The following is a 23,754-nucleotide window of genomic DNA, read 5'->3' as shown; positions in this document are numbered from 1 at the left end:
ATTTAAAGGTTCTCATAATTTGGTCATTTCCCACATTTCCACCATTCTTCTACTTTACTTCCCTCCACGTACTTGCTAGTTCTCAAATAGTACAATCTGTCTCCTGGTTCCATATGTTTGTCAGCTTTACTTCATTTCTGGAGTGTTATCTCTCCTCACCCTGAACTCCTAGTTGCTTCCCCCCAGTTCCTTTAAGACTTAGCCCAAGTCATACTGTCTTCAGGAACCCTTCCCTAGTTGTCTCCCCTTATCCTTTAAACTGGCCTTTCATATCCACTGTATACGATTTATATATACACATTTTCAATTTCCCCAATTAGAATGTGAACTCCTCAAGAACAAGGACTTTGCCTTTTTCTATATCCCCATGACTTATAACAGTGCCTGATACATAGTAAGTGCTTAATAAATGTTTGGTGACCTGTGACTGACTACTACATAAGTGTGGGGATTTATTTCCAAATTATGTCTAAAGTCTCTTCCAGATCTAAAATCCCATGAGTCTATAATCCTAAAATGGGGTATTTCCCACAAATACAAAATGATAACCCCAAAAACATCAACACAGATTTAAGTATGTGCTTCAGCCACAAGTAAGGAGATTTAATATAAAATACAAAGTATTTTATTTATTGTTCCTCAGAGAGAAAATTATACAATATGTTACATAGGGCAAGACACAAATAATCTTGTTAATGCTGTACAGAGTGTGATAGAAGACATGTTAGTAAATTTTTGGAGGATTAAAGCAAGCAAAGATCTTAAACACCTAACTCATTTTAGGAGAATTTAAAAATAGCTAATAATAATAGCTAACACTTATATAGTGCTTACTATATGCCAGGAACTGTGCAAAACACTTTACAATTATTAACTAATTTGTTCCTCACAACCCCTGGGAAGTAGGTGTTATTACACACATATCCCATTTCCATGGACTGGAATTTTACTTAGCCTTCCAAGCTAAGTTCAAATATTACCTCTTCCAGAAATACTGATCTTCCAATCCATCAATACAATAAATCCTTAAACCAATTTGAGATATGGCAGTGCTAAGATTTTAGACAAGTTCCTTTCTGAAATGTTAATGGTCACAGACTGTTTCTCAAATGACTCTCTTTTGAAATGAAGTACTGAATCTCTCAGAGCAATAGCAGAACAGGAATTCTCCTCTACCATCTAGTACTAATTGTCTTATCCTGTTGTTTACTGTTGCTAGGCAGAAGTGAGACTTAACCAGCAACTCATGTAAATCACCACAGTAAAGCAATTGGCGATTAAAAAAGAGAGAAAGATCGAATTATATGACCTTAATAATCAAAATAAATATAAGAAAAAGTAATTTGAGGAAGAAGAAATCTGGGAATAACCAAAAAAGACTTCAGAGAAGAGGTGGAAATTGAAGAAGATAAGGTAGGATTAAAGAAAGCATGCATTTAAGGCTTGGGAGATGACAAGTTAAAACTGGAGGATGGAAGATAGAATATCAAGTTTAAGAAAGAATGAATGGTCAAGGGTGGCTACATTTTGACAAACTCAGGTAACTGGCAACAGTGTTACAGCTTCTCTCTCCTGGAATTGTCTAAGATTTTTCCCCAGAGACTCTTGTGGGGAGGATCCCAGAGCAGAAATAAGGTTTCATTTTCTTGGACCTTACATAGCACTTTGTACTTAGTCCCACAATTATCATTTAGTTGGTGTTTGCAAATGTGTCATATTCCCTGTTAGTTTATTTCATGAAGAAAAGATACATGTCTTATTCATTTTTTTATCTGACCCAAAATTTTGCACAGTAGTCTATAGAGAATAAAATAGAACTGAGCTCAGAATATGAGCTGTCAGTGTTAAATAGATATTTCTTTCCACAATTGAATCTTTGGGTTCATTCCATAGGCACCCTGCAAACAGTCATATATTTTGCTAAATATTCAGACATAATGAGAGAGAGAGAGAGAGAGAGAGAGAGAGAGAGAGAGAGAGAGAGAGAGAGAGAGAGAGAGAGAGAGAGAGAGAGAGAGTGTGTGTGTGTGGTGTGTGTGTAGCTTAAAACTGCTTAGTAAGACTTTTGGATCACCCTGTAAACATATATTTGTACATTACATAGACGGTTTGAAATTAAAATAAGTTGAAACGGCTCTAGGACTTCCTGTATCCTAGCATTAGGTACTTTGCAAACATAACTACAGCAATGACTAATCCAACAGAAAAGATATTTATAACTCCAACCACCATGAGATGTAAAACATAAGACAGTATTCAACTGATAAGGAGAAACATGTTTACAGTACTAATATTCCCAGCAGCTTCCCCTAAGTTTTTTGGAGAAAAAGAAATAGAGATAAAATATGAAGTGGGCTCTTACCTGGAATGTGGTCCAAACTTAGGGGTGGCATGTTGTTAATTATAGGTGTTGTTTGTTTTCAGTTTGCTACAGATTGCATACAGATTGTAGAGAGCAATCTCAGTTCTCCAGTTATTTCAGAGTAGCAACAATTTTTACTGAATTTACTGCAGTTTATTTAGGTGGATAAAGGAACATTTATTTAAAACAATTAAAGGCTAATCTAGCCCTTTATATAAGCACCCATCCCACTTGAATGTTTGACCACTTAATGGTAAATCAAAATCAGACCAAACCAAAAGACATGGTAGGGGGTGCTCCTAAAACATGCTTCAGCTGTTATTACAGGAAACCAAAGACCCCAGAAATCCCCCTGCTCGAACACTAGTGGAGACTGTGGAAATCACAGAATAATTTTCAAACAACAAAGGAGATAAGCTACCAATTTCATGGATGTAGTCAATCAATCAATCAATAAGCATTTATTAAGTGTCTGCTATATTCCAGATACTATGCTAAGTGCTGGGAATACAAAGACCAAAACAAACAAACAAACAAACAAAAAACCACCCAGTTCCTCCCTCCAGGAGCTTTATTAAGCACTTGCCATATGCTAGTTATTATTATGTTTGCCACTAGGGATACAAATATACACAACTCTGAAGAATATTTTTAAAACTATAAGCTTTAAATAGAACTGGATTATTACAAACTGAAATCCAAACATATACTTATTCATGGGACTTTCATAGACAAAGGAGGTTGGAAGGGTCATTTGGAATGTCATCCATATCTGTGAAGTGAAATCTTTCTTCTTTTCCCCCTTCTAGGAATCTGGATTTGCAAAAGCAAATGTAGACTTTTTCAAATCCATGGCCATGATTATTCTCTTTCAGGACCAGAGGTTCATCTGCTACAACATTATATCCTCTGATGAAGGCAGAATTTAGTAGCTATAGATTTTCATGTTCTGCTTGTACATACGATCTGTCCTCCTTGTGGTTATTAGTCAAACACAAACCTAGAAATGGAACCTTTCTACCAGGAATACCTAACAAATCAAGGAACTGTAGTAAAACCTTATCATTGGCTGGGCTTAACTCTAGACTGTTATAAGTGTCCTTATCACATCTGCACAGGCGAAGAAGCAAGAATTACCCATAGCGAATTTTATCAGATCTTTGGATTCCCTTGTGGGCCAAGTCCTCAAACCCAACACCTCACATTTTATGAACTGAAAACTTCTTCCGGCAGCCTGGTGCAAAAAGGTCATGCTTCAGGTTGCAGTGAGTATGATACCCACCCAGAATCTATGTTATTTGAGATGGGCAGTTATCTCGAGGCAGTCATACGTAACAATGACAACATTGAGCATATCTTTCTTTATTCTAACTACTGTCCTTGTAATGAAGCCAACCACTGCTGCATTAGCAAAATGTACAACTTTCTGATGAGGTATCCAGCCATCAGCCTCAATATTTATTTCTCTCAACTGTATCACACAGAGACTGACTTCCCTGTTTCAGCATGGAACCGTGAAGCTTTACGAAGCTTGGCCAGTTTATGGCCTCAGGTCACGGTGAATCCAGTGAGTGGTGGAATTTGGCATTATCTTCTCTATCATTTTGTGAGTGGTATCTCAGAGGCAATTCTGCACCAACCACTTTGGCCTGCAAGAACACTGGCTGACAGGCATAATGCTTATGAAATCAGTGCAATCACGGGAGTGAAACCATACTTCACTGATGTACTTCCCCAGTTGACAATGAACCCAAACACAAAAGCTCAGCTGGACTTAGAGAGATGCCCTTTAAACAATGTGTCTCTTCAAGAGTCCTCTCAAGTGATTAACAGCCAACTACCCTTCACTATGGTGGCCCCAGAACACAGGATGCCTGTCATTTTTATGCTAGTGCCTTTCAGAGAGCAGCAACCACCCAATTCAGGTCAAAACCAGCCCAAACCAAAGAACATTGTAAGGCACTTAAACATGCCTCAGATGCTATTACAGAAAACCAAAGAACCTATAAGACCCCCTGCTGGAAGATTAGTAGAGACCGTAGAAATCACAGAACAATTTTCAAGTGGCAAAGAAGTAAGCTATAAGAAAAAAGAAAAAGAAAAAAATAAACCCATGTTTTTTAAAAGATAATGTTAAGATGGCTTATGAGATTTTTGAGGTGTGTTTGATAGCTTTCATCCCTGTATCAGCTAAATCTGGACTACCTAGAAAGCAATCACATTAAAAAGCAATTCCATTACATCTTTCATTATGTCAACAGTTTGCAGCCACATCACTTTTAATAACACTTGGAAAATTTTTCCAATAAACATCCTGACTCTTCTTCAAGTGGTAACATCAAAGTGGAATCAGTCATTCTCCAACAGTTTCACTTGGGAAAGTATTGTTTTTCCAAATGGCCCACATCATCGAGTCTTTAAAAACCAACAAACAAAAAACAAAACTACATGAAATAAATTGAGTCCTTAAATTAGTTTCAATATATTTTTATGACGTTGGGAACCTGCCTGAATTAAAAGACATTAAATGCTGTTTGCAGCAGCAAAACAGTGATTTTCCATTAATCATTGATTGTCATCAAGATAGTTTAAACAGCCCACTTTTTCTAAAGTGATTCAAAATAATTATGTGCAGGGAGAAGCCATTCTACTCACTGATTTAATGCATCTATGAAAATAGATTTTTAAGCTTACTCACCCACTTATGATGATTCTTGCCTACCAAGGTTGCTTCTCAGGTAAAATTTATTTACCAGCTAGCTATTTGGATGAGTGGGGCAGTTAACCTTGAACATAATACCTATCCCCTAAAATATAAAATCTATATCTTTCTAGCTGGCTTTCAAATGTCCTCTCCAATAATCCATTTCATGCATATATGTCTCATCTTCTCAATTTGTTTATAACTTTCTGGAGGATATGAATACTATTATGCTTTTTTAAAAAATTCCCTTAGAATCACAGTATAATATCTCTATTTGGTGGTACCTGATTCTTCCTACCTCATTATTGATTACGCCTGCCATATAACCATTTACTTACCACACCTGACTTCTGATTTGGACTTATCTTTACTGGCTCTTACAATATCCTCGTCTACCAATCAATGTCCCTTCCTTCTTCCAAAATATGCCTTAATATTCCTCTTCCTGATTAACCTGTTCACACCTATGCTTAGTTATTCTTTTTATGACATAGTGACTTATAACTCGTATCCTATTGTCTAAATCAAACCTTCTTAAATTGTGGGTCATGATATTATATGGGGTCTTATAACTGAATATGGAATTGCAAAATTATGATTTGCTATCAGTAAATATTTGATTTGTATGCCTACTTCATTTATCTATATACCCGAGGTCATATTAAAAATTTCTCAGCCAAAAAAGGGTCATACATGGAAAACATTTAAAAAGCCCTAGTCCCTAAATTAGAGTAAGTCTTTTCAAGTATGTATATTGCCAACCAGAAGTAGAGGGTTAGTATCCAATTTTTATAAAATATCTTCCCATAGTTCTCAGCACATAATGTGTTTCAATAAATGTCAAGGATTAGCTCAGGAATTTAGAAAGAAGTACTGAAATGGACACTTTGACTCTTCAGTAGCATGGCAATGGTGATACAGAATGCATGCATATGAAAAGACAGATGGTGAATATGGATATTATGGTGCTGTCTCAACCAAGCCTTCAAATAACTTAAAAATCATTGAGCAATTTAGTTTGCCTGTGACTTTTACAAGACTGCCCTGTTCACAATCCTGGAAAGCTTCTGGGACACTAGAGTCAGCTTTAGAATTGGAATAACCCTTGGTTTTAGGTTAGTTCTGGTCCATCTCATCGGTCCCATAATGAACATGACTGAGATATAAAGAGATATGTCTCAACTGGTGTGTTCTAGATCCCACTTCCCTTCTACCAAGTCTTTATCTCTCTGATGTATATTAAATTGGAGATTCCAGAATATGAAAATAAACTTCACCCAGGGTAAATCATCCAGGGCAAGTCAGTGTCTTTCAATTTTCTTAACTGCATTAAAATTTAGTGCAAAGACTATATAATCTATTGGGTTCTATAGTCAGAATGGACTGCCCAAGTAGATCATCCAGAAGGGCAATCAAAATGAAAAAAGAGACTAAGGAATTATTTATTCACAGTAAATAATCTCAAGAAATTCTGGCTTATGATGAAGTTAAAAAAAAAAAAAAACACAACCCTAGAAAGAATTTCTGATCAACATGCTATGAAAGCCTATTTAGTAAAATTATTAATTTTTTTAGATTAATTATATTTCATTCCCCTGCCTTGTTCAGATCCTGGGCCTTTGAGTGAATTTCATATGTGTTACCAATTTGAGTCCTGTAGTATAAAAAAATGAAGATGAAATTTTTTTGGGGGGGGGAGTAAAAGTTAAAACATTATCAGGATAAACAGATAAAAAAGGTAAGGAAAGAGGAAGAGAGCAATGCTATGTTCTTTCAAATTTCATCAAAACTCTGGACTACAAACACTTTTTATTAGAAGACCCTATTACAATGGAATAGAATTAGAATTCTGCTTGGCACTCAAAATTCTTCACAAGAAGATGCTACCCTCTCCATTTTCAACCTTCTACTCCCATCCACTTGCCCATGACAAATTAAACTGTTTGCTCCCTGGCCTTCTAGCCACTGTACCCAAATATCCATTCTGTTTTCCTGTATTCATAAATTTCCCTATTCCTGAAATACCTTTCTCCCCACCCCTGCTTTGCCTGCTAAATTTCTACCTATTCTTTCAAGTCTAACCCCTATGCTATATCCTCTCCAGATAATTTTCTTGATTGTCTACCGCTGAAATTTGGCAATAGGCTTTTTTCCTCAGACCCCATAAACACTTTGTAATATATTTGATAGCTATCTCTACTAGATGGTAACTTCCTTTAAGGCAAAGTAAATATCTAATCTCAACTTTGTCTGTAATTAGGTTTTTCCAAAGGTAAATTTGTGCTGTAAATATGTCACATGTAATACATATTCTTAAAACTCATTTGGTTGGTTCAATTCAATTTGAAAAATGAAACTATGTTTCATTTAGCATGATCCTTCCCAGTCAGAGGCATATAGAGAGAATGATTTTGTACTTTTTTTTTAAACAAAAAACTTGGAGAGGATTTAGATCTATGGAGAACTGACTGGTTGGATAGTTTAGTATTTCTATTATAGCACTATGTAAATTTAATATTATAATATTTAATCATACATATAAAGATGAAATTAATTATAAAATATTTCTAAATTTTGCTTACCTTTATGAAAGAATATATGTTCAAAATGATGAGCTATCAATTCAAAGAGAAGAGAAATGTTACAGAATTTATACCATAAGGCTTTTTGATCTTAGGGAAAAGGAAGGAAGAATGTAAAATACTTTAAAATGACTATTCTCTAAATCTGATTCTAAGATTAACCAAATAACAGTTTTAATACAGTGTCTGGCACATAATACTTATTACATGCTTGTTAACTTGATTTGACAAATTACTGCCAGTCAATACAAAATATTTTCCAAAAAGGCTCTCTGCATGGTAATGCCTCATTAGGGCTAAAAATGAGTGACAATTAATATATCCTGTTGTCCTTCCTCCATTTTGAAAATCTGAAATTTCCCTGCACCAGTGTAAATCACGACTTCTTTCCAACTTAAGATATAGTCTTCAAAGATTTTCATGACACAAAAGTCCATCATCTCGAGGTCAGCTTGATGACAAACTTCTCTGTACTTACCTAAGCTGATCGTCAGACAATAGACATGAAATCACTTGGTCATATTTGAAACCTTTATCTCAGTACAACTTGAGAGACATTATACTAAGACACGAATACAAGTTTCAAGAATCCAGTGTCATCTTCTGCACATGCAAATTACCTGCCCTCTCAATGAGGAGGTAGAAGAGAAAGCGTGAGAAAGAATTTGGAATTCAAAAATTTTTTAAAATGAAGGTTTAAAATTGTTTTACATGTAATTGAAGAAAAAGAAAATTAAAGAGTCCAATATCGTCTTGATAACACAATGAGGCACTACAGTAGGACTCTAGTAAAGGATTTTTTAACACTTGATTGAATTTGTGATCTCACAGATTTGAATATTCCCTCCAACAGTTCAGAATATACTCAATCCATTCACAATTTCTCAACTTGTCCTATTCTTGTCCATGTCATCCCAGGAGAGCCCACACAACAGGCTGGAAGTCTAACTCTAGATGAACTCTTGACACTGTACCAGTAGTATCAATGGAGCACATATCTTGTCCATCATTTACCCTCCCTTTTCCCTACATGACTGGTCTACCATCTTTTTCAATGATATATTTTTTAATATTGTTCATACCATATGCAATTCTTTATGGCAATATAGCAGAACCTATCTTCAGCTACCGTGCATTTATCTATTATCTTTTGAATGGCCTATTTTAATTTTTTGTGAAGATTATGATATTCCAAGAGTCAAAACCTTATAATATCCCTGCAAGAATATTGGTGTTGAAAAGGAACTTTTGTTTCATGTAAAACCTAAAGAGTCATTAAAATCAATGTTCAACTATGCCCAAAGGGCTATCAAACTGTGCATACCCTTTGATACAGCAGTGTCTCTTCTCTACTGGGTCTGTATCCCAGAGAGATCATAAAAGAGGGAAAGGGACCTATAGGTGCAAAAATGTTTGTAGCAGCCCTTTTTATAGTGGCAAAGAACTGGAAACTGAATGGATTGCCCATCAGTTGGGGAGTTTCTGAATAAGTTATGGTATATGACTGTAATGGTATATTATTATTCTATAAGAAATGATCAGCAGGATGATTTCAAAGAGACCTGGAGAGACTTACATGAACTGATGCTAAGTGAAGTGAGTAGAACCAAGAGAATATTGTACAAGATTATATGATGATCAATTCTGATGGACATGACTCTTTTCAACAGCAAGGTGATTCAGGCCAGTTCCAGTGGTTTTGTGATGAAGAAAGACATATGCATCCAAAGAGAGGACTATGGGGATTGAATATGGATCACAACATAGTATACCTTTTTGATTGTTTGCTTGCTTTTGGTTTTCTTTCTCATTTTTTTCCCTTTTTATCTGATTTTTCTTGTGCAGCATGCTAATTGTAGAAATATGTTTAGGAGAATTGCAAGGAAAAAAAAGTAATGTTCAATTTTCCAAACATACCCCTAACTCTTTCTCTTCCTCCTACCCAATTCTGGATCCAGATTACTGAAAATGTATTTATATCTCCATGGTATTTTATATATTTCATTTACCTAGGTGTCAATCCTTAATCTCACACCTTTATTACTATATATAAATATATGAATGTATATAGTATGAGATATTTGACCATACATATTGTTATACTGATATGTAACAAAATTTGTTAGATTTAAAATTTGATAAATTTAGATGTTTCAAATATGTAAAATGTAATATTATGCACTGAAATATAGGGGAGAAAACTATGAAATTAAAAAGTGGAATACAAGTAAATCATGTATAATATTTGGTTAATGTCATTTCCCACCATGATTTCCAAAAATACATAAATGTTTATATCGACAGAAAAGTTTTTTTCATTCATGAAGTAAAAAATAATATTCATTTTTTAGGACAAAAATAATTTTTATTGTAATTGATATTATTTTTCTTGAAAACAATTAAAGGCAAAGAATTAAACATATTAGCATTCAATCCTTATTTCTTTTTGTCCTACAATGCTTTCAGTGTTCAAAGTTCTCCAAGAAAATTTTTATCTAAAGAACACAAGGGTCTATCAGTGGCTAAATAAAGTTTCTATTTAGTTTTATTAAATGTAGCAAGTTAAAATGAGATTGAAATTTTGAATAAGTTAATCAAGATATTTCGTGTGGAATACCATACTATCATAATATAACGTACTTTTACATGTGATATTCTAATGCAAACAATTATAGGCAGATAAGAGAAGTAGAAACACCATGACAGACTAGATGGATAGTAGACTAGTCTTGGACTTATGATGAAGAGAGCCATTTGCATGCCAAAAGATAACTGTTGGGACTGAATGTAGACTACAACATAGTTTTTTTACCCTTTTTGCTGTTTGCTTTCTTATTTTTTCATCTGATTTTTCTTGTGCAGCATGATAAATGTGGAAATATGTACAGAAGAATTATACATGTTTAACATATATTGAATCCATTGCTCTCTAGGGGAAGGGGTGGGGAAAAGGAGAGAGAAAAATTTGAAACACAAGGTTTTGATAGGGTGACTGTTGAAAATATTTTGAAAATAAAAAGCTACCCAAAAAAAGAACTTTGGAATCAGTAAAAAATTCATTCAAGTCCTGTTTCTGACACATACAAATTCCATGACAATAGTACCAATCTGTTGGATCCCCAAGCAATTTCACTAAAATTATAAATTACAGAAGAAACTTGAATTTCATTGGCGTTTCATTAGGAACACAGAGTATCCTCCACATCATGAAGATGCAACAAAATAGGACTCTAAGACTTAACAATGACAAGAATAAAAGTAAATGAAAGTATGTTCCTCAGTTCTTCTTGTCTCTAAAAATATTTTTAAAGTACTGGGATTGAGATCATGCCCACATGCTTCCCAATAAACATTAGGGACATTTAATGAAAGAAATTCTCCCTGCCATTCAACATGTATTTACTGAACATCTATTACACACATAGCACATTCACATAGCAAAGGTTCTAAGGTGGATAAAAATGAAGTCTATGACAAAGTCTCTGAACTTAGGGATTTAAACAAACCAGTTACTGTGGTTACTCCCTTTTGTATATTATGAATATCACAAGGTTTCTCCCACTAGAAAAGAAACTTAGATATATAAAGGGATAAGAGAATCTAGTCAAATATGATCATTTAATAGGACACAGACCAAGAAGGTTTGTCACACAAACTGAAAAGCTCCATGCTCTCATTGAATCGTACAAATTTTAATTATGACTCATAATCAGCAAGAATGCGTCCCTCCTCTCTCCATCAGTACTCTTGCCCAGATCCTTCGACTCCTGACTGCATCTGGCCTGATCACCCCTCATCCCTTTGTGATAGATCTCATTTTTCTCTCCTCCCACACTGCTTCTACCTTATTTTAGATCTTCACCACTCCATTCTACACTACTGCAAGAACCTTCTTCTTGGTCTTCCTGTCTCAAATCTATCCCTATTCTTGCCCATCTTCCACTCAGTTGACTAGATTTTTCTAGGTTTCAGGTCTCACCACATAATTGCCCCTCCACTCAACGAATTTCAGTGTCTCCTTATTACTCCAACGATCAAGTCTAAAATCCTGCTTGGTGTTCAAAACCTTTCGTGCCCTGCCCACCCCCACCTACCTCTCCAGCCTTCTTACAGCTTACCCAGACTCAAAATGTAGTCTTCCATGCAGAGGCATCAGCCTCCTTGCTTCTCCTCACACTAGACATTCCTTCTCCAGACTGAGCTTTTCACAGGCTGTCCCCCGTGCCCGCACACCCCTCCTCCTCTCGAACTCCCAGCTTCTCTTGCTTTCCTCATGTAGGATGTGAAGTCTGACCTTCCACAAGAAACCTTTCTCGGTCCTCTACAATGCAGCGCCTTTAAGTCTCCCTTTACCCTGTAACTAACTTGTCTGTGCATTTTGTGCCCCCTATTAGTCCCCTTTGAGATCAGGGACAGGTCTCTAGCCTGGTATACAGTAGATGATGAATAATTGCTTGCTAACTGACTGTCAGACCTCCCACCCCTCTGTGTAACAGGTTCATCGCAGGGACATCAACATGACCCCTCTTCTCTCATCTAGGCATCTTGTGCATCCCCACCCCCAATTCCCAAGTCAGGACGTGATGGCCAAGTGCATCCTCCTAGATCTGCACTAGGGTTTCTGCAGGATGGATGCGTCCTGTCGGACCAAGGCTTCCCCGGACTACGCCAATGCGTACCGGCCCCCGCTTGCCCCCGGCCCTTGCAGTGACCAAGCTCCAGGAGTCGTCCATCCCTCCCTTCCCAGGGGCACGACCCCAGATCCTCCACAGCTCCGTCGGGACCAAGGCTGCAGCGCCGCAGCGGCGGCCGCTACAGCCCGCGCCCGTCCCCACCAACCCGCCTCCCCCTCCCGGGACCCCAAGGACCCATAGCGGACCAGTTTAGGGACCAGTCCACAAACTGTTTCTATGGTAACCCCCTGGGGATCACGTGACCCACACGGACGACCAATCGTCTCTTACCTCTGCCTTCTCCAGCGGTTTTGCTTTCTGCCCTTCCTCTTTTTTTTTCCGCCCACCCCTTTCTCATGCCCCGCCCCTTTTCTGCGTCGGCCGGGGGGAGGAGGGGTAATAGAGAGAATAGTGCGCCTGCGTACACCGAGAGGCGCGCTTCCCCCGCGGACTCGCGCTTCCTCGGTGGGGGAGGGGTGGGGCTCGGAGCCGGAGGCCGCCCCTCCCCAGGACGCAGGCGCAACAGCGGTCGGCGCAGCAGCGGGCGACGCCCCAGAGCGGAAGAGGGAAGTGAAGGCGAAGACCTAACCGAAGAAGCCGGGCCCGGAGCCGGAGCTGGGGGGGCTCGAGGACAGCAGAGGACCCGGGGGAGGGGACAGCGGCGGCGACGACCACCACAGGGGCTGATTGCCAGCCGGTCCGGCGCGGGGATGTCGAAGCACACGGTGTCGTCGGCCCGGTTCCGAAAGGTGGATGTGGATGAGTATGACGAGAACAAGTTCGTGGACGAGGAGGATGGGGGCGAGGGCCAGGCTGGGCCCGACGAGGGCGAGGTGGACTCGTGCCTGAGACAATATCCTTCTGGGCCTCGGATCCCCGGGCCGCTCTTCCCTGCCCGGCCTTCCGGGGGGCGAGCCGCCTCCCCCGCCCTCCCAGCTCGTGCGTGGGCCGGACCTGTCACCGGGCCGGCCTTCAGGCGGAGGGGGCCGAGCCGCCCTTCCGTGCGGTCGCCCTTTGACCCATCTGCGGGCTGGCAGTTGTGGCCAGGCTACACCTGCGAAGAAGGCAGATGGGGGGAGGGGAGGGGAAGGGTCAGTGGGGGATGTTTACCGAGGGGGCAGCCGCCCAGGGGTCTCTGGGCACCGGGGGAGGGGCATCACTAGTTCCTTAGAAGCCTTTAATTTAAATTGAATTTAGAATTTAAACTATCTCTCGTGAGGGGTAGGAGCAGAAGGGAGTCTTTATTCCGTCTGTCACCCCTGTATCTCCTTATCCTTCCGGGCGGTGAGTTCTTCCAGGCTTGGAGGCTGTTGGAATTCTCTCTCTTGCCCAGCATTGATTAGAAAACAAAATCACTCGCTTTAGCCTAAAGTCGCCTATTTAACAGCCCACAAAACCTGTCAGGAAAACCCCTTATCTGGTGGAATTAGCCCTGACCAGCCTTGAATGAGGAAGATGGATAAGTAAAATCTGGCCCATCGGACTCTAAAGGGACATATTTATGGAGAAATGCAAATCGTTTGAGCGATTTTCAGATTACCATTTTTTGTTAAACGAGGCCATCATTTCCCAGATTTTGCATATCTGAATATTCATAACTGGGTATAAATGCAAGATGTGGGTGTCGCAGAAACCCAACTGGTGTTTTAAGAATTTTATGCTAGAATTTATGTTTTACATTTTTCTAACCAGATGAGAAAGGGCTTTTTAAAAAATCAGTCTTTGGTATGTATAAGATTAAAATGCTGAAAGAGAAACATGCAAAAAATAAATACATTTGCTAGCACCTTTGATATATTAAGATGACACAGCTCTAAATATTTATAACCATTTTTCTGAATTTCTGTACTTTTACATAGAAATTCATTCTGTCTGCGTGAATTGTGATACGTTCTCTTTCTGTTTGTGAAATATTTAATAATCATCTTCCATTCCCTGGACATGGGATATATATAGATAGATAGATAGATAGATAGATACATACATACATACATACATACATACATACATACATATCTATCTATATATATATATATGAAAAGATATGCTAGAAGCCCCCTAAGGAACCTTGGAAATATTGGGGAAATCAGTTTCTTATTTTGTTTTTAATCTGTCATTCATTCTTCTTAAACTAGTAGTTTCTGAGGTGTTATTCTTTCAAAAGTGTCTTCTGTGAACAAATTACCATCTGAAGATAGCCTGAGGTAGTAGAAAAAATCTTGGAGTTAAAGGCCTCTGTTCTAATCCTGGCTCTCTTCTGAGCTATGTGATCTTGAGCAACTCAAGTTTCCCTTTGGAACTCAATTTCCTCAATTTAAAAAAATAAAACATTGGATTTAATGAATTCCTAGTGCCATAAATCTATGCTTTTTAACATATTGCTAATGATTTTTAAGTGATATGACTAGATTTTGATTAGGATATTCACTTCATCCAAAATATGAGATCTATAGATAAAATTATACTTTTTAAAAAGCCTAGAGATTTGCCTTCTTTAATTTTAAAGAGCTAGGGAAAGATGTACAGTGTTGGAGTCAATCTATATGGTTCTAGAGATAGAGGAAACATAACCCTGTGTGGTTTTCCTTTTAGGGGAATAACTCTACATTCTGACAGTCTGATTGGCTTTCAGTTCCTCATGATTGCTTAGTCGGTGGTGCTTTCAAAAAGGAGAGTCTGAGTCTTGTTGGTATGGTCTAAATTTGGTGATTACCCTTTTGAATATGTACAGAACAATTTTCTGCAGGAAACAGTTAAATCAAACTTTTAATAAAAGAACAAAATAGGAAATTACACAATTATTTTTGTTTCTTATCCTGGCTTTCTAGTGCTTCTTTAAAGAACATGGTCTTACTGAATGTTACAGAGGTGTCTTTAGTTCAAATTAGCAGGATTTTAGTATCTTCTTGGACTTATTATAAGGTTTTAGTATTGAGACAATATAATTTTTTATACGATAACTTCCTGTTTTACTAGATGACCGACTGAGGTTTTTCCATTAGGAATACACCATTTAGAGGTATAAAGTAATTTTGTTGCACAATAATTCTATTATAACATATTGGGATTTCTTTAATACTTGCTGTGTTTAATCTTGGGATGATTTTTTACATGCTGTTATTTGAAAATCAAAATCAATCAAGCTGATTTTAAGGAACAAATTGAGTAAACAAAGTAAGATCAAATGGCATTGACAGCTGGTTTGTTTTTAATGTTTGCAAGTATTTATAAGTATTTCATTGTAAATTTACTTCCTAGAAGCTATCATATTGAATTTTCTAATAAGCATCTATCATAGTAGCAAAGGACAGTGTTTCATGAATAACTATTACATTTGAGGGCTTGGTTTTCTTGTTATCCTTAACTTCTATCACAGGGAACATGACAGCTGCATTACAAGCAGCTCTGAAAAACCCTCCAATCAACACCAAGAGTCAAGCCGTTAAGGTAAGTCATTAAGCAGCATAAATGATCTGTGCTATTCCTATGATGATATTTACTGAGGCTTAGGTAAATAGGAAATTCAGAAAAGTCAAACAGCCCCAGCTTTATTTCTTCAGCTATCTTGTAAACAGGTAAAGATAACGAACTCTACAAAGCAGTATGTGACAAGGCGCTAGGTGGCGCCATAGCGAGCACAGAGCACAGCTCCAGGAATCTGAAAAACTCATCTTCCCAAATTCCAATTTGGACTCAGATGGTACCACCTGTGTGATGTGTGTACCACCTGCACAAGTCACTTTACCATTTTTTTGCTTCAGTTTCCTTATCTATAAAATGATCTAGGGAAGGAAATGGCAAATTACACCAGGAACTCTGCCAAGAAAACCCCAAATGGGATCACGAAGAGTCAGAAATGACAGAAACAATCAAACAATGGCAGTTGGTAATGTGGAAAGGAGAGAAATTACTTTTGACTAGAACGTGGACAGTCTTGGAGGCTGAAGCAGTTGTCCTGGTTCATTTCTTGACTTGGATGCTTACTAGTTGTGTGACTATGGGCAAGCCTCTAAACCCCAGTTTGCCCATAGAATGTACAGTTAATATTACTACAGAAGTTATCTGATATCACATAATATGGAGACAGTATAGTACTGTGGGCAAAGGAATGATTTTGTAATCACAGGATCTGAATTTGAATCTTGTAAATTACTTAACTTCTCTGGAGTATCTTCTTTGGTTAGATAAGGCATTTGGATTCAGTAAGTTCCAAGGTCTCTTTTAACTCTAGCTCTGTGATCCTATGCTGGTGTATATGTCAGCTGTAATGCTGATTTATTTTTAGTTCAATCTAGAGTCTAATCTGGAAGTGAGATTTGAGCCAAGTCTTGAAGGATAGATAGGATTTAGGTGGTTTGTCAAAATAAACTCATATTATTCATTCACTAATTCCTAATAAAGCATAAGTATTTTTGCTACCAATAAAATTGTATATGATCACATTGAATTCACTCTATTGCCTATTTAGACCCCCTAAATAAAAACTGGAAAAGGTCAAGTCGACTCTAAGATTCTATTTTATAGCAATCACAGTATGTAATATCTTAAATATGGAAATTATCTAAACTGACCTTTTGTAACAGAAACAAATTTCCTATTTCCAAATTCTGTGGAGAACTTCTCTGAAATGGTAGCTTAGCTTTTTTCCAATTTATACATGGGAAGTTCTTATATTGTACTTTTGAATAGATCTTCAAATCTTGCAGCTGCAGAGTTTCTAAATTACTTGCCTACAGGTAACAGTAAATAGTGAAGATATTTTCTAATATTCAAATTTAAGAAATACTAAAGGGAAGCAGAGTATTTAAAAGGACAAAGCTTTCTTTGGTTGATCTGATTATTAATAACTGGGACTGTGTAGAAGTGAGAAAACAGTTTTGCTCTTTGAACAACTTTTGTAAAAGAAATCATTGAAGAGTATATATACATTTTGCCATAGTAATCTTATCTCTACTGAACAAAAGAACCTTGCTCTTTAAAAGAGTTGATTAATCCAGGAATTTTAGACTTTTAACCAGATTGTTTTCTTAACCATCCAAAACAAGTTTTTCAAGATTAAAATTGGAGTGAAAGCATTAAATGGATTCAAATCTCCTTTTTGACAATTGTTATTTGTATAGTAGCAAAGTCACTTAACCCACTTGGTCCTCAATTTCGTAGACTAAATGGCCTCTGAAATTCTTTTTATCTCTGATTATCCAGATAGGAGAATTTCAAACTTTTAGGTCATATTGAAAAGTTGCAGCCATTTCTAATGTAAAAAAAATGTCTAAAATTATAGAGACTTAAGTTATGATAAACACATTGATAAGTTTTCTCAGGAACTACTTCAGGCCTTACCTTTTTTTTTTCTTTTTTTTTTTAAACTTCCTCCTTTCATTTTTCTCTACACTTCCTCCAGGTTTATTTAGAAAGATGATTTTAATTGTTCCCATAATGGTAATTTCAATTGTATTGCCAACTTAATCACATCAGTATTATAGAATGCATCTTTACTTCTAACAGGCATACATTTTGATTGTATAAGTGATGCCTTTGTGATTATTGTACTTACTTTTGTATGTACTTTACAAAATTATCGTGCTAAAATTATGGTCATGAGTGATAATGGATAAACAATAACTAAGAAATATGGTGTAAAGGTTCAGAATTTACTGAGATTAAATGGGAACTAGAGAATAAGTATGTTTCAACAACCAGTAACATTTTAGATACCTTCTTAAGTGATCATTTTAAACTATCCTTTTCTTATAGCCACAAAAAATCCAAGGAAACTATAGACACAATTCAGAATGCCCTGATTTTGGCTGCAGCAAGATAGACATGCTGGAGAAGTAGAAGATACTTGTATCTCCTGTATATAATGTTTATGTGTCCCATAATTATGGGATCAAGAACCAATATTCCATCTTCTATCCCAGTGCCATCTTGAACTAAACTAGCACAATCTAGAATTCTTTCATTGGCCTCTTTCTCATATCAATCTTTGGGAACCCAGTGATAGCTAGCATGTAATGCTAAAGAAGTACCTACCGCACACATACTTTTGATTTGGAGATGCCATAGAGTAACCCTCTTCTTGCCTGCAGCTGTTATATGGAACCTGCCTTTCCCTTCTCTTCCAGTGATCTAGTAAAACCTAGGAAAAGGACAATGCATTGGAACCTGAGATCAGATCCCCATTCTGGTTCTTATTATCTGGGTGACTTAACCTCTCAGGACCTTCATTTACTTATTAGTAAGATCCCTTTCCAACTCTAACCCTTTTGTCAGTCCTGTCTCATTAGCTATCTGAGACCCTTTTCAGCTGCTATGAGGAGTTATTCATAAATTCTGAGTCCACAGAGTTAAGTCTTTTCAACATGTCCTAGCAGACATTGAGAATATTATGTGCATCTAATTCAGCTCCTCATCACCATATGTGTACCATATGCATTTTCTTGCAGGATCGAGCAGGCAGCATCGTCCTGAAAGTCCTCATCTCTTTTAAAGCTAATGATATTGAAAAGGCCGTACAGTCTCTGGACAAGAATGGTGTGGATCTTCTAATGAAGTACATTTATAAAGGCTTTGAAAGCCCCTCAGATAACAGCAGCGCCGTGCTACTGCAGTGGCATGAAAAGGTCAGTTTTGTGATGTGGCATTTTTGTGAGGTTGATGGTTAAAGAGTAAGAAATAGTAGCCTTTCTAAAATAGGATGTTGTTTGCTTCCTTTGGTATATCTTAATTTTTTCTCAGGTTATTTTTACAGGTTATTGTTTGAAAATAAGATCTAGACTTTGGTATTTACTGTCCTGAATTAATAACCCCTTAGGCTATTTTACAATTTTTGACACTGATACTGACTATACTAAAGTATAAGCTTCTGCTCCTTAAGGATCTATAATATTGTGAGCAGTTCCTTCTATCTTACTTCTGCAAGCAGCTCCATTAAACATAAGTAATTGTCCTTAAGCAATGCAATAGTTCAAAATTTCTTTGTTCTTCAGATAATCTAGGTGAGCTTTTACAGATTTAGCTTGACTGGTCTTCAGAAAAGAGATTTGCCAATTCTTCACTGGCCCTATATTCAAAGTTTTTAGATCTTGGTAAGACCTACCAGAGCTTGTATTCTTATTGGCACAGTGTTTGAGAACCCAAGGTCATCCTTACAATATTATGAAGTATTTGAATAGAATTTTTTTGTGTTATTCTGGGAATGTGTTGTAGTGCTACTACCATAAGCTAGAATATAGTATATAGTAATATATGGCAGGTAGTGAATAAGCATTAATTGAGCACCAGCTCTGTGCCAAGCACTGTGTTGGGGATAAAAAAGTAGCAAAGACAATCCCTTCTCCTGAAGGAATGTCTGATGGGGCAGACAAGTAAGCAACTAGGTATAAACAAGCTATTCAGGATTTATAGGAGAGAAGGCACTAGAATTAAGAGGCTCAGGAAAGGCGTCCTATAGAAGACTTGAAAAGAAACCATTAGATAGAAAACATTCCAGGCATGGAGCATAGCCATGTCTGGAGGCAAGAGATGGACTGTTTTGTTCAAGAAATGCCAGGAGGTCAGTGTGATTGGATCAAAGAGAAAGTTAAAAAGTGTAAGGTAAAAAGACTGGAAAGGTAAGAGACTTTGAACACCGGAGGATTTCATATTTGATCCTGGAGATGATAGCAAACCACTGGAGTTTATTGAGTAGAGTGACATGGTCAGTCTGTGCTTTCAGAAAATTACTTTGGTAGCTAAGTAGATGATGAGTTTGAGTGGGAAGAGACTTATCTTAGACTGACCAGTTCAGGCACAAGAAGATGAGGTCTTTCTTGTACCAGCATGGTGGCAGTGTCCAAGGAAAGAAGAAAGTGTATTTGAGAGTTGTAATGAAGATGAAATGGACAGACCTTGATGATAGATTGGGAGTGCTTGAGAGGGTAATAGGAGTCAGAAAGATTAGGTGATGATAAGAATAGTGGTGTCTCGATATTAATAGGGAAGTTATATAATAAATAATTACAGGCAAATTATCTTTGGTCAGATTTTTACTTTGTAGCAAGTACTAAGAAATCTTAAGCCTTGTGAGGCCCCAATACAGATTGTAAACAAAACCCTTAGTAAATAACATACACATCAAAGTGCAATAAGTCTATAACTAATTTTATTATGTGTATACTGATAATATTATATATGTACATATAGCCTTGATGACTATAAGATAACAAGACTGGTTTTTGTTTGTGTGTCATATGGAAGTACTCTATTTTATAGCTTGCAGTTTTCAGATTTGCACTACATAGTCCACTGTGCTGAAACCAGTTTTACCATTTTTTTCATATAACTATCACTTTAGATAGCAGGAGCTAGCTGTTATAGTACAAGCATGAGTTTGCTTTGTACTTTATGTGAATGTATACAATATGAAGTCTGGTATGATTTCGTGTTCTTAATAACAGAAGTGGACTAAATTAGTTTCTTTTCTGCTATATTTAATTTTTTAAAATATACATCAAATTTGTGCTCTAATGCATATTTTGTTTAAGCTGTAAAGAACCATTGAAAATTTTTAATCAGTTAACATGACATTCTGCTCATTGAAAATATTTTCTAGTTACTACCAAGTGACTTTTAAAAAATATTTTATAAATTGTAATCAAAATTTTGGCTTTGTGTTGACACAGTCAATTTCGTTTTACACAGACATCTACTATTTATAATTTACTTCTATCAAGTATGTATACAAAATTATTAAAACTTAAAATCGCTAAACCATATCCTCCTATACGTTAAAACACAATCATTCAAATTGAATATAATGATTGAAAAATCCAGTTACTTTACATAACTTTAGGCTTAGTTTCTTCAAAAATGTAAGGAAATGGTCTTCAATCTTTTAGAATATACTATTAGTTATGATTTTTTTTTTAATTTAAGAAGAATCTTTGACTAAAAGAAATATACCCCAATCTGAATAGATTTTGGTGTGATAGATTAGCTTGAATTACTGACTCATCATTCATTTTGAAATAAGTATGTCAGAGTTGAAGTTTAGATATGTTTTTAAGAACTTGGATATGTCTGCTGACCTCATATTTGCTTATTCACATGTCTACGAATTTAAATTGGAAGATTTCATTTTAATGCTTCTTTTCAACATATATGCAATGAAAACTGTGAAAATCAACATCTTCAACCAATTTTTGTTACCAATACAAATTAATCCCCAATATTTTATATAATCTAAAGATGGCTGGTTAATGGTTTTCTGTCAACATTTGCCTTTTGATTTGTTTATAGGCACTTGCTGCTGGAGGGGTAGGGTCCATCGTTCGTGTCTTGACTGCCAGGAAAACAGTTTAATCCAGCAAAAAGTGGGCACCTGCCACGGCTATGGGAGTTGCTGGTACAAAAAGACCAAACAGCCAAATGCCGCTGCTGCCCTGTGGGGAGCGTCTGCGTCTCTCAGCTTTGCCTTCTTGCTTCTTTTTTTGTATCTGTGAAGGAAAAAAATGCATATCGGTTTTTCTTTAGTTAAAAATTGGGGTAATGTAGAGGTGCAGTTTTGTTTTAACAGCCATATTTGATGCTCTCAACTGTTTCAGTGACACATATACAATACAATACAATACACACACACACACACATACGTCTTGTGTATAGAGTGATTTGCATTCCAGTACACTTGTACAATTGTAACCCCTGTTGGCTGGATCTTTCAAACTGATACAGAGGTAGTTGATACAGAGATAGACCTGTGGGCAGTGTCTTACCACAGACTCAGTCAGACAATATACCTTAAATGAGATGTTTGAAAGACTGACAGCTATTAACATTGTAAAACTAGACCAACTCCTGGTCAAGAAGAATGTATTACTGAAACAGATTTAAAAAAAAAAAAAAAAAAGAAAAGAAAGAAAGAAAATACACACATCTTGCAGCTTTGATTCTCTTTGCATCCAGATTATCTATGTTGTGAGTTGTGTGTTCTTTCTCTCAGCATCTACTATTTATATCTTCTCAGTTTCTTTGACTATTCAGGATCCAGAACAAGGGGTCATATATCCAGAAATTTCTGCACAATATTGTTGCCTGATGAGCATAAGCATAAAGCTTTTGCTCCCATGGAATGGCCCTATTTAAAGGAACTGTGATCCTAATGGGAAAGAAATGGGAGTCATGATGTGATTTACGTCCTGGGCAGCATTGAATAAAATGCTATTTCCTACAAAATGCATAGTAGCTGCCTTTGACAGTATGAAATGTACAACTGCTATGTGCCCTATAGTTATCTATCTGATCAGTGTTCTTCAGGTAGTTGGAATCTCAAAAGATTTGGTTCTGATCCAAACACATACACATTCCGTGTAATATTACAGTGTTTTATTTTTAAGAGAAACAGTCACACAGCAAAAAGTGTTTACTTTGTTGGATAAACCAAATCAATTCTCTCAAAAATGACAGGTGCTTTTAAAAAGCTATTCTTCAGGAACTCTAGAGCAAACCACCTGGGACCACCTGAATGCATATGACCAGGAGGGAAACCAGCCTGTGTCTAATACTTAATGTCCGACACCAGTTCACATATCAGTTACTTCTGTGAAAACTGGTGCAGAATTTCAGAAAACTCTTTGCTGTTTTTGATACCTGCTTTTCTTTTTTTTTTTCTTTTTTTTTTTTTTGTAAAAATGATGAAGTTCTGAAAATAAATTGTCATTGTTGAATATTTTATTTTTCTAGATGTCTTGGTTTTTTTTTTTTTTAATAGCAATGAAGGTAAAAGTCATAGAAGAAAGGCTTTATGAGAGACTATGAGACTTTATGGAAAAGTTATGCCAGTATCATTTAGTAGGTCTATTAAAAAGCTTATTCCTGGCCTAGCCTCTCTTGTAACATTACCTGGAAATACAAATTAAGAATGAAATTACAACTAGAGTATTTGAATAGCCAAAGAGTTATAACAAGAAGGCAATATCCATTTAAGAAGCTATCCCTAATGTTTACGATTTCTAGGCGGTGTTACTAGGTAAGATACATCCAAAAATTAATTTGTTGGCACTGACATCTGGAAATTAAAAACAAACCAGAAAGAGAAACATTGACAAACCAGAACTCATGGATAGGAGTGTAATTAAGATGGTGAAGGGATACCAAAGCATGTCCTATGAGTATTGAAAATTTCCTATGAGAAAACCGAGAGCTGGCATATCTGTCTTCAAATACTGCAAGTGTTATATTCTGGAATTCTGTTACTCCAGAAGATTAGAACTAGGCCTAAGGACCAATTAGAGAATTTTGAGGTGACTGATATGAATATGGGTCTCTTTAGGATTACCGCCCCAGACTGCAAACATCTCACTTTAGTATCAAATGAACAACAAACAACAGTCAATTCTTGCAAGCAGTTTTTTTTTTTAATTAAAGCTTTTCATTTTCAAAACATGCAAGGATAAT

General features: G+C 36.7%; 2 protein-coding genes across 3 annotated transcripts; both read left to right on the top strand.

The window, feature by feature from the left end:
* Window positions 1–1,231: 1,231 nt before the first annotated feature.
* APOBEC4 (apolipoprotein B mRNA editing enzyme catalytic polypeptide like 4) lies at window positions 1,232–10,073 on the top strand. 2 transcript variants are annotated; one of them, XM_074308563.1, is made up of 2 exons: window positions 1,232–1,413; window positions 3,172–10,073. In XM_074308563.1, the coding sequence occupies exon 2, from the start codon at window positions 3,369–3,371 to the stop codon at window positions 4,491–4,493; it is 1,125 nt and encodes a 374-aa protein (XP_074164664.1). In that variant the 5' UTR covers window positions 1,232–1,413; window positions 3,172–3,368; the 3' UTR covers window positions 4,494–10,073. The 2 variants fall into 2 exon arrangements, with proteins under 2 accessions (XP_074164664.1, XP_074164665.1); XM_074308564.1 differs by having other exon boundaries at window positions 1,232–1,540.
* A 2,796-nt stretch (window positions 10,074–12,869) lies between these two features.
* On the top strand, window positions 12,870–23,031 carry ARPC5 (actin related protein 2/3 complex subunit 5). Its single transcript, XM_074308562.1, has 4 exons — window positions 12,870–13,175; window positions 15,697–15,768; window positions 18,768–18,944; window positions 21,601–23,031. The coding sequence occupies exons 1-4, from the start codon at window positions 13,032–13,034 to the stop codon at window positions 21,661–21,663; spliced, it is 456 nt and encodes a 151-aa protein (XP_074164663.1). The 5' UTR covers window positions 12,870–13,031; the 3' UTR covers window positions 21,664–23,031.
* The last annotated feature ends 723 nt before the right edge of the window (window positions 23,032–23,754 follow it).

The sequence above is a fragment of the Sminthopsis crassicaudata genome, chromosome 4 (assembly GCF_048593235.1).
Source record: "Sminthopsis crassicaudata isolate SCR6 chromosome 4, ASM4859323v1, whole genome shotgun sequence".
In the NCBI taxonomy this organism is placed as follows: domain Eukaryota; kingdom Metazoa; phylum Chordata; class Mammalia; order Dasyuromorphia; family Dasyuridae; genus Sminthopsis; species Sminthopsis crassicaudata.
Note: the sequence above shows the minus strand (reverse complement) of the source record. Positions and strands in the feature narration are given on the sequence as shown.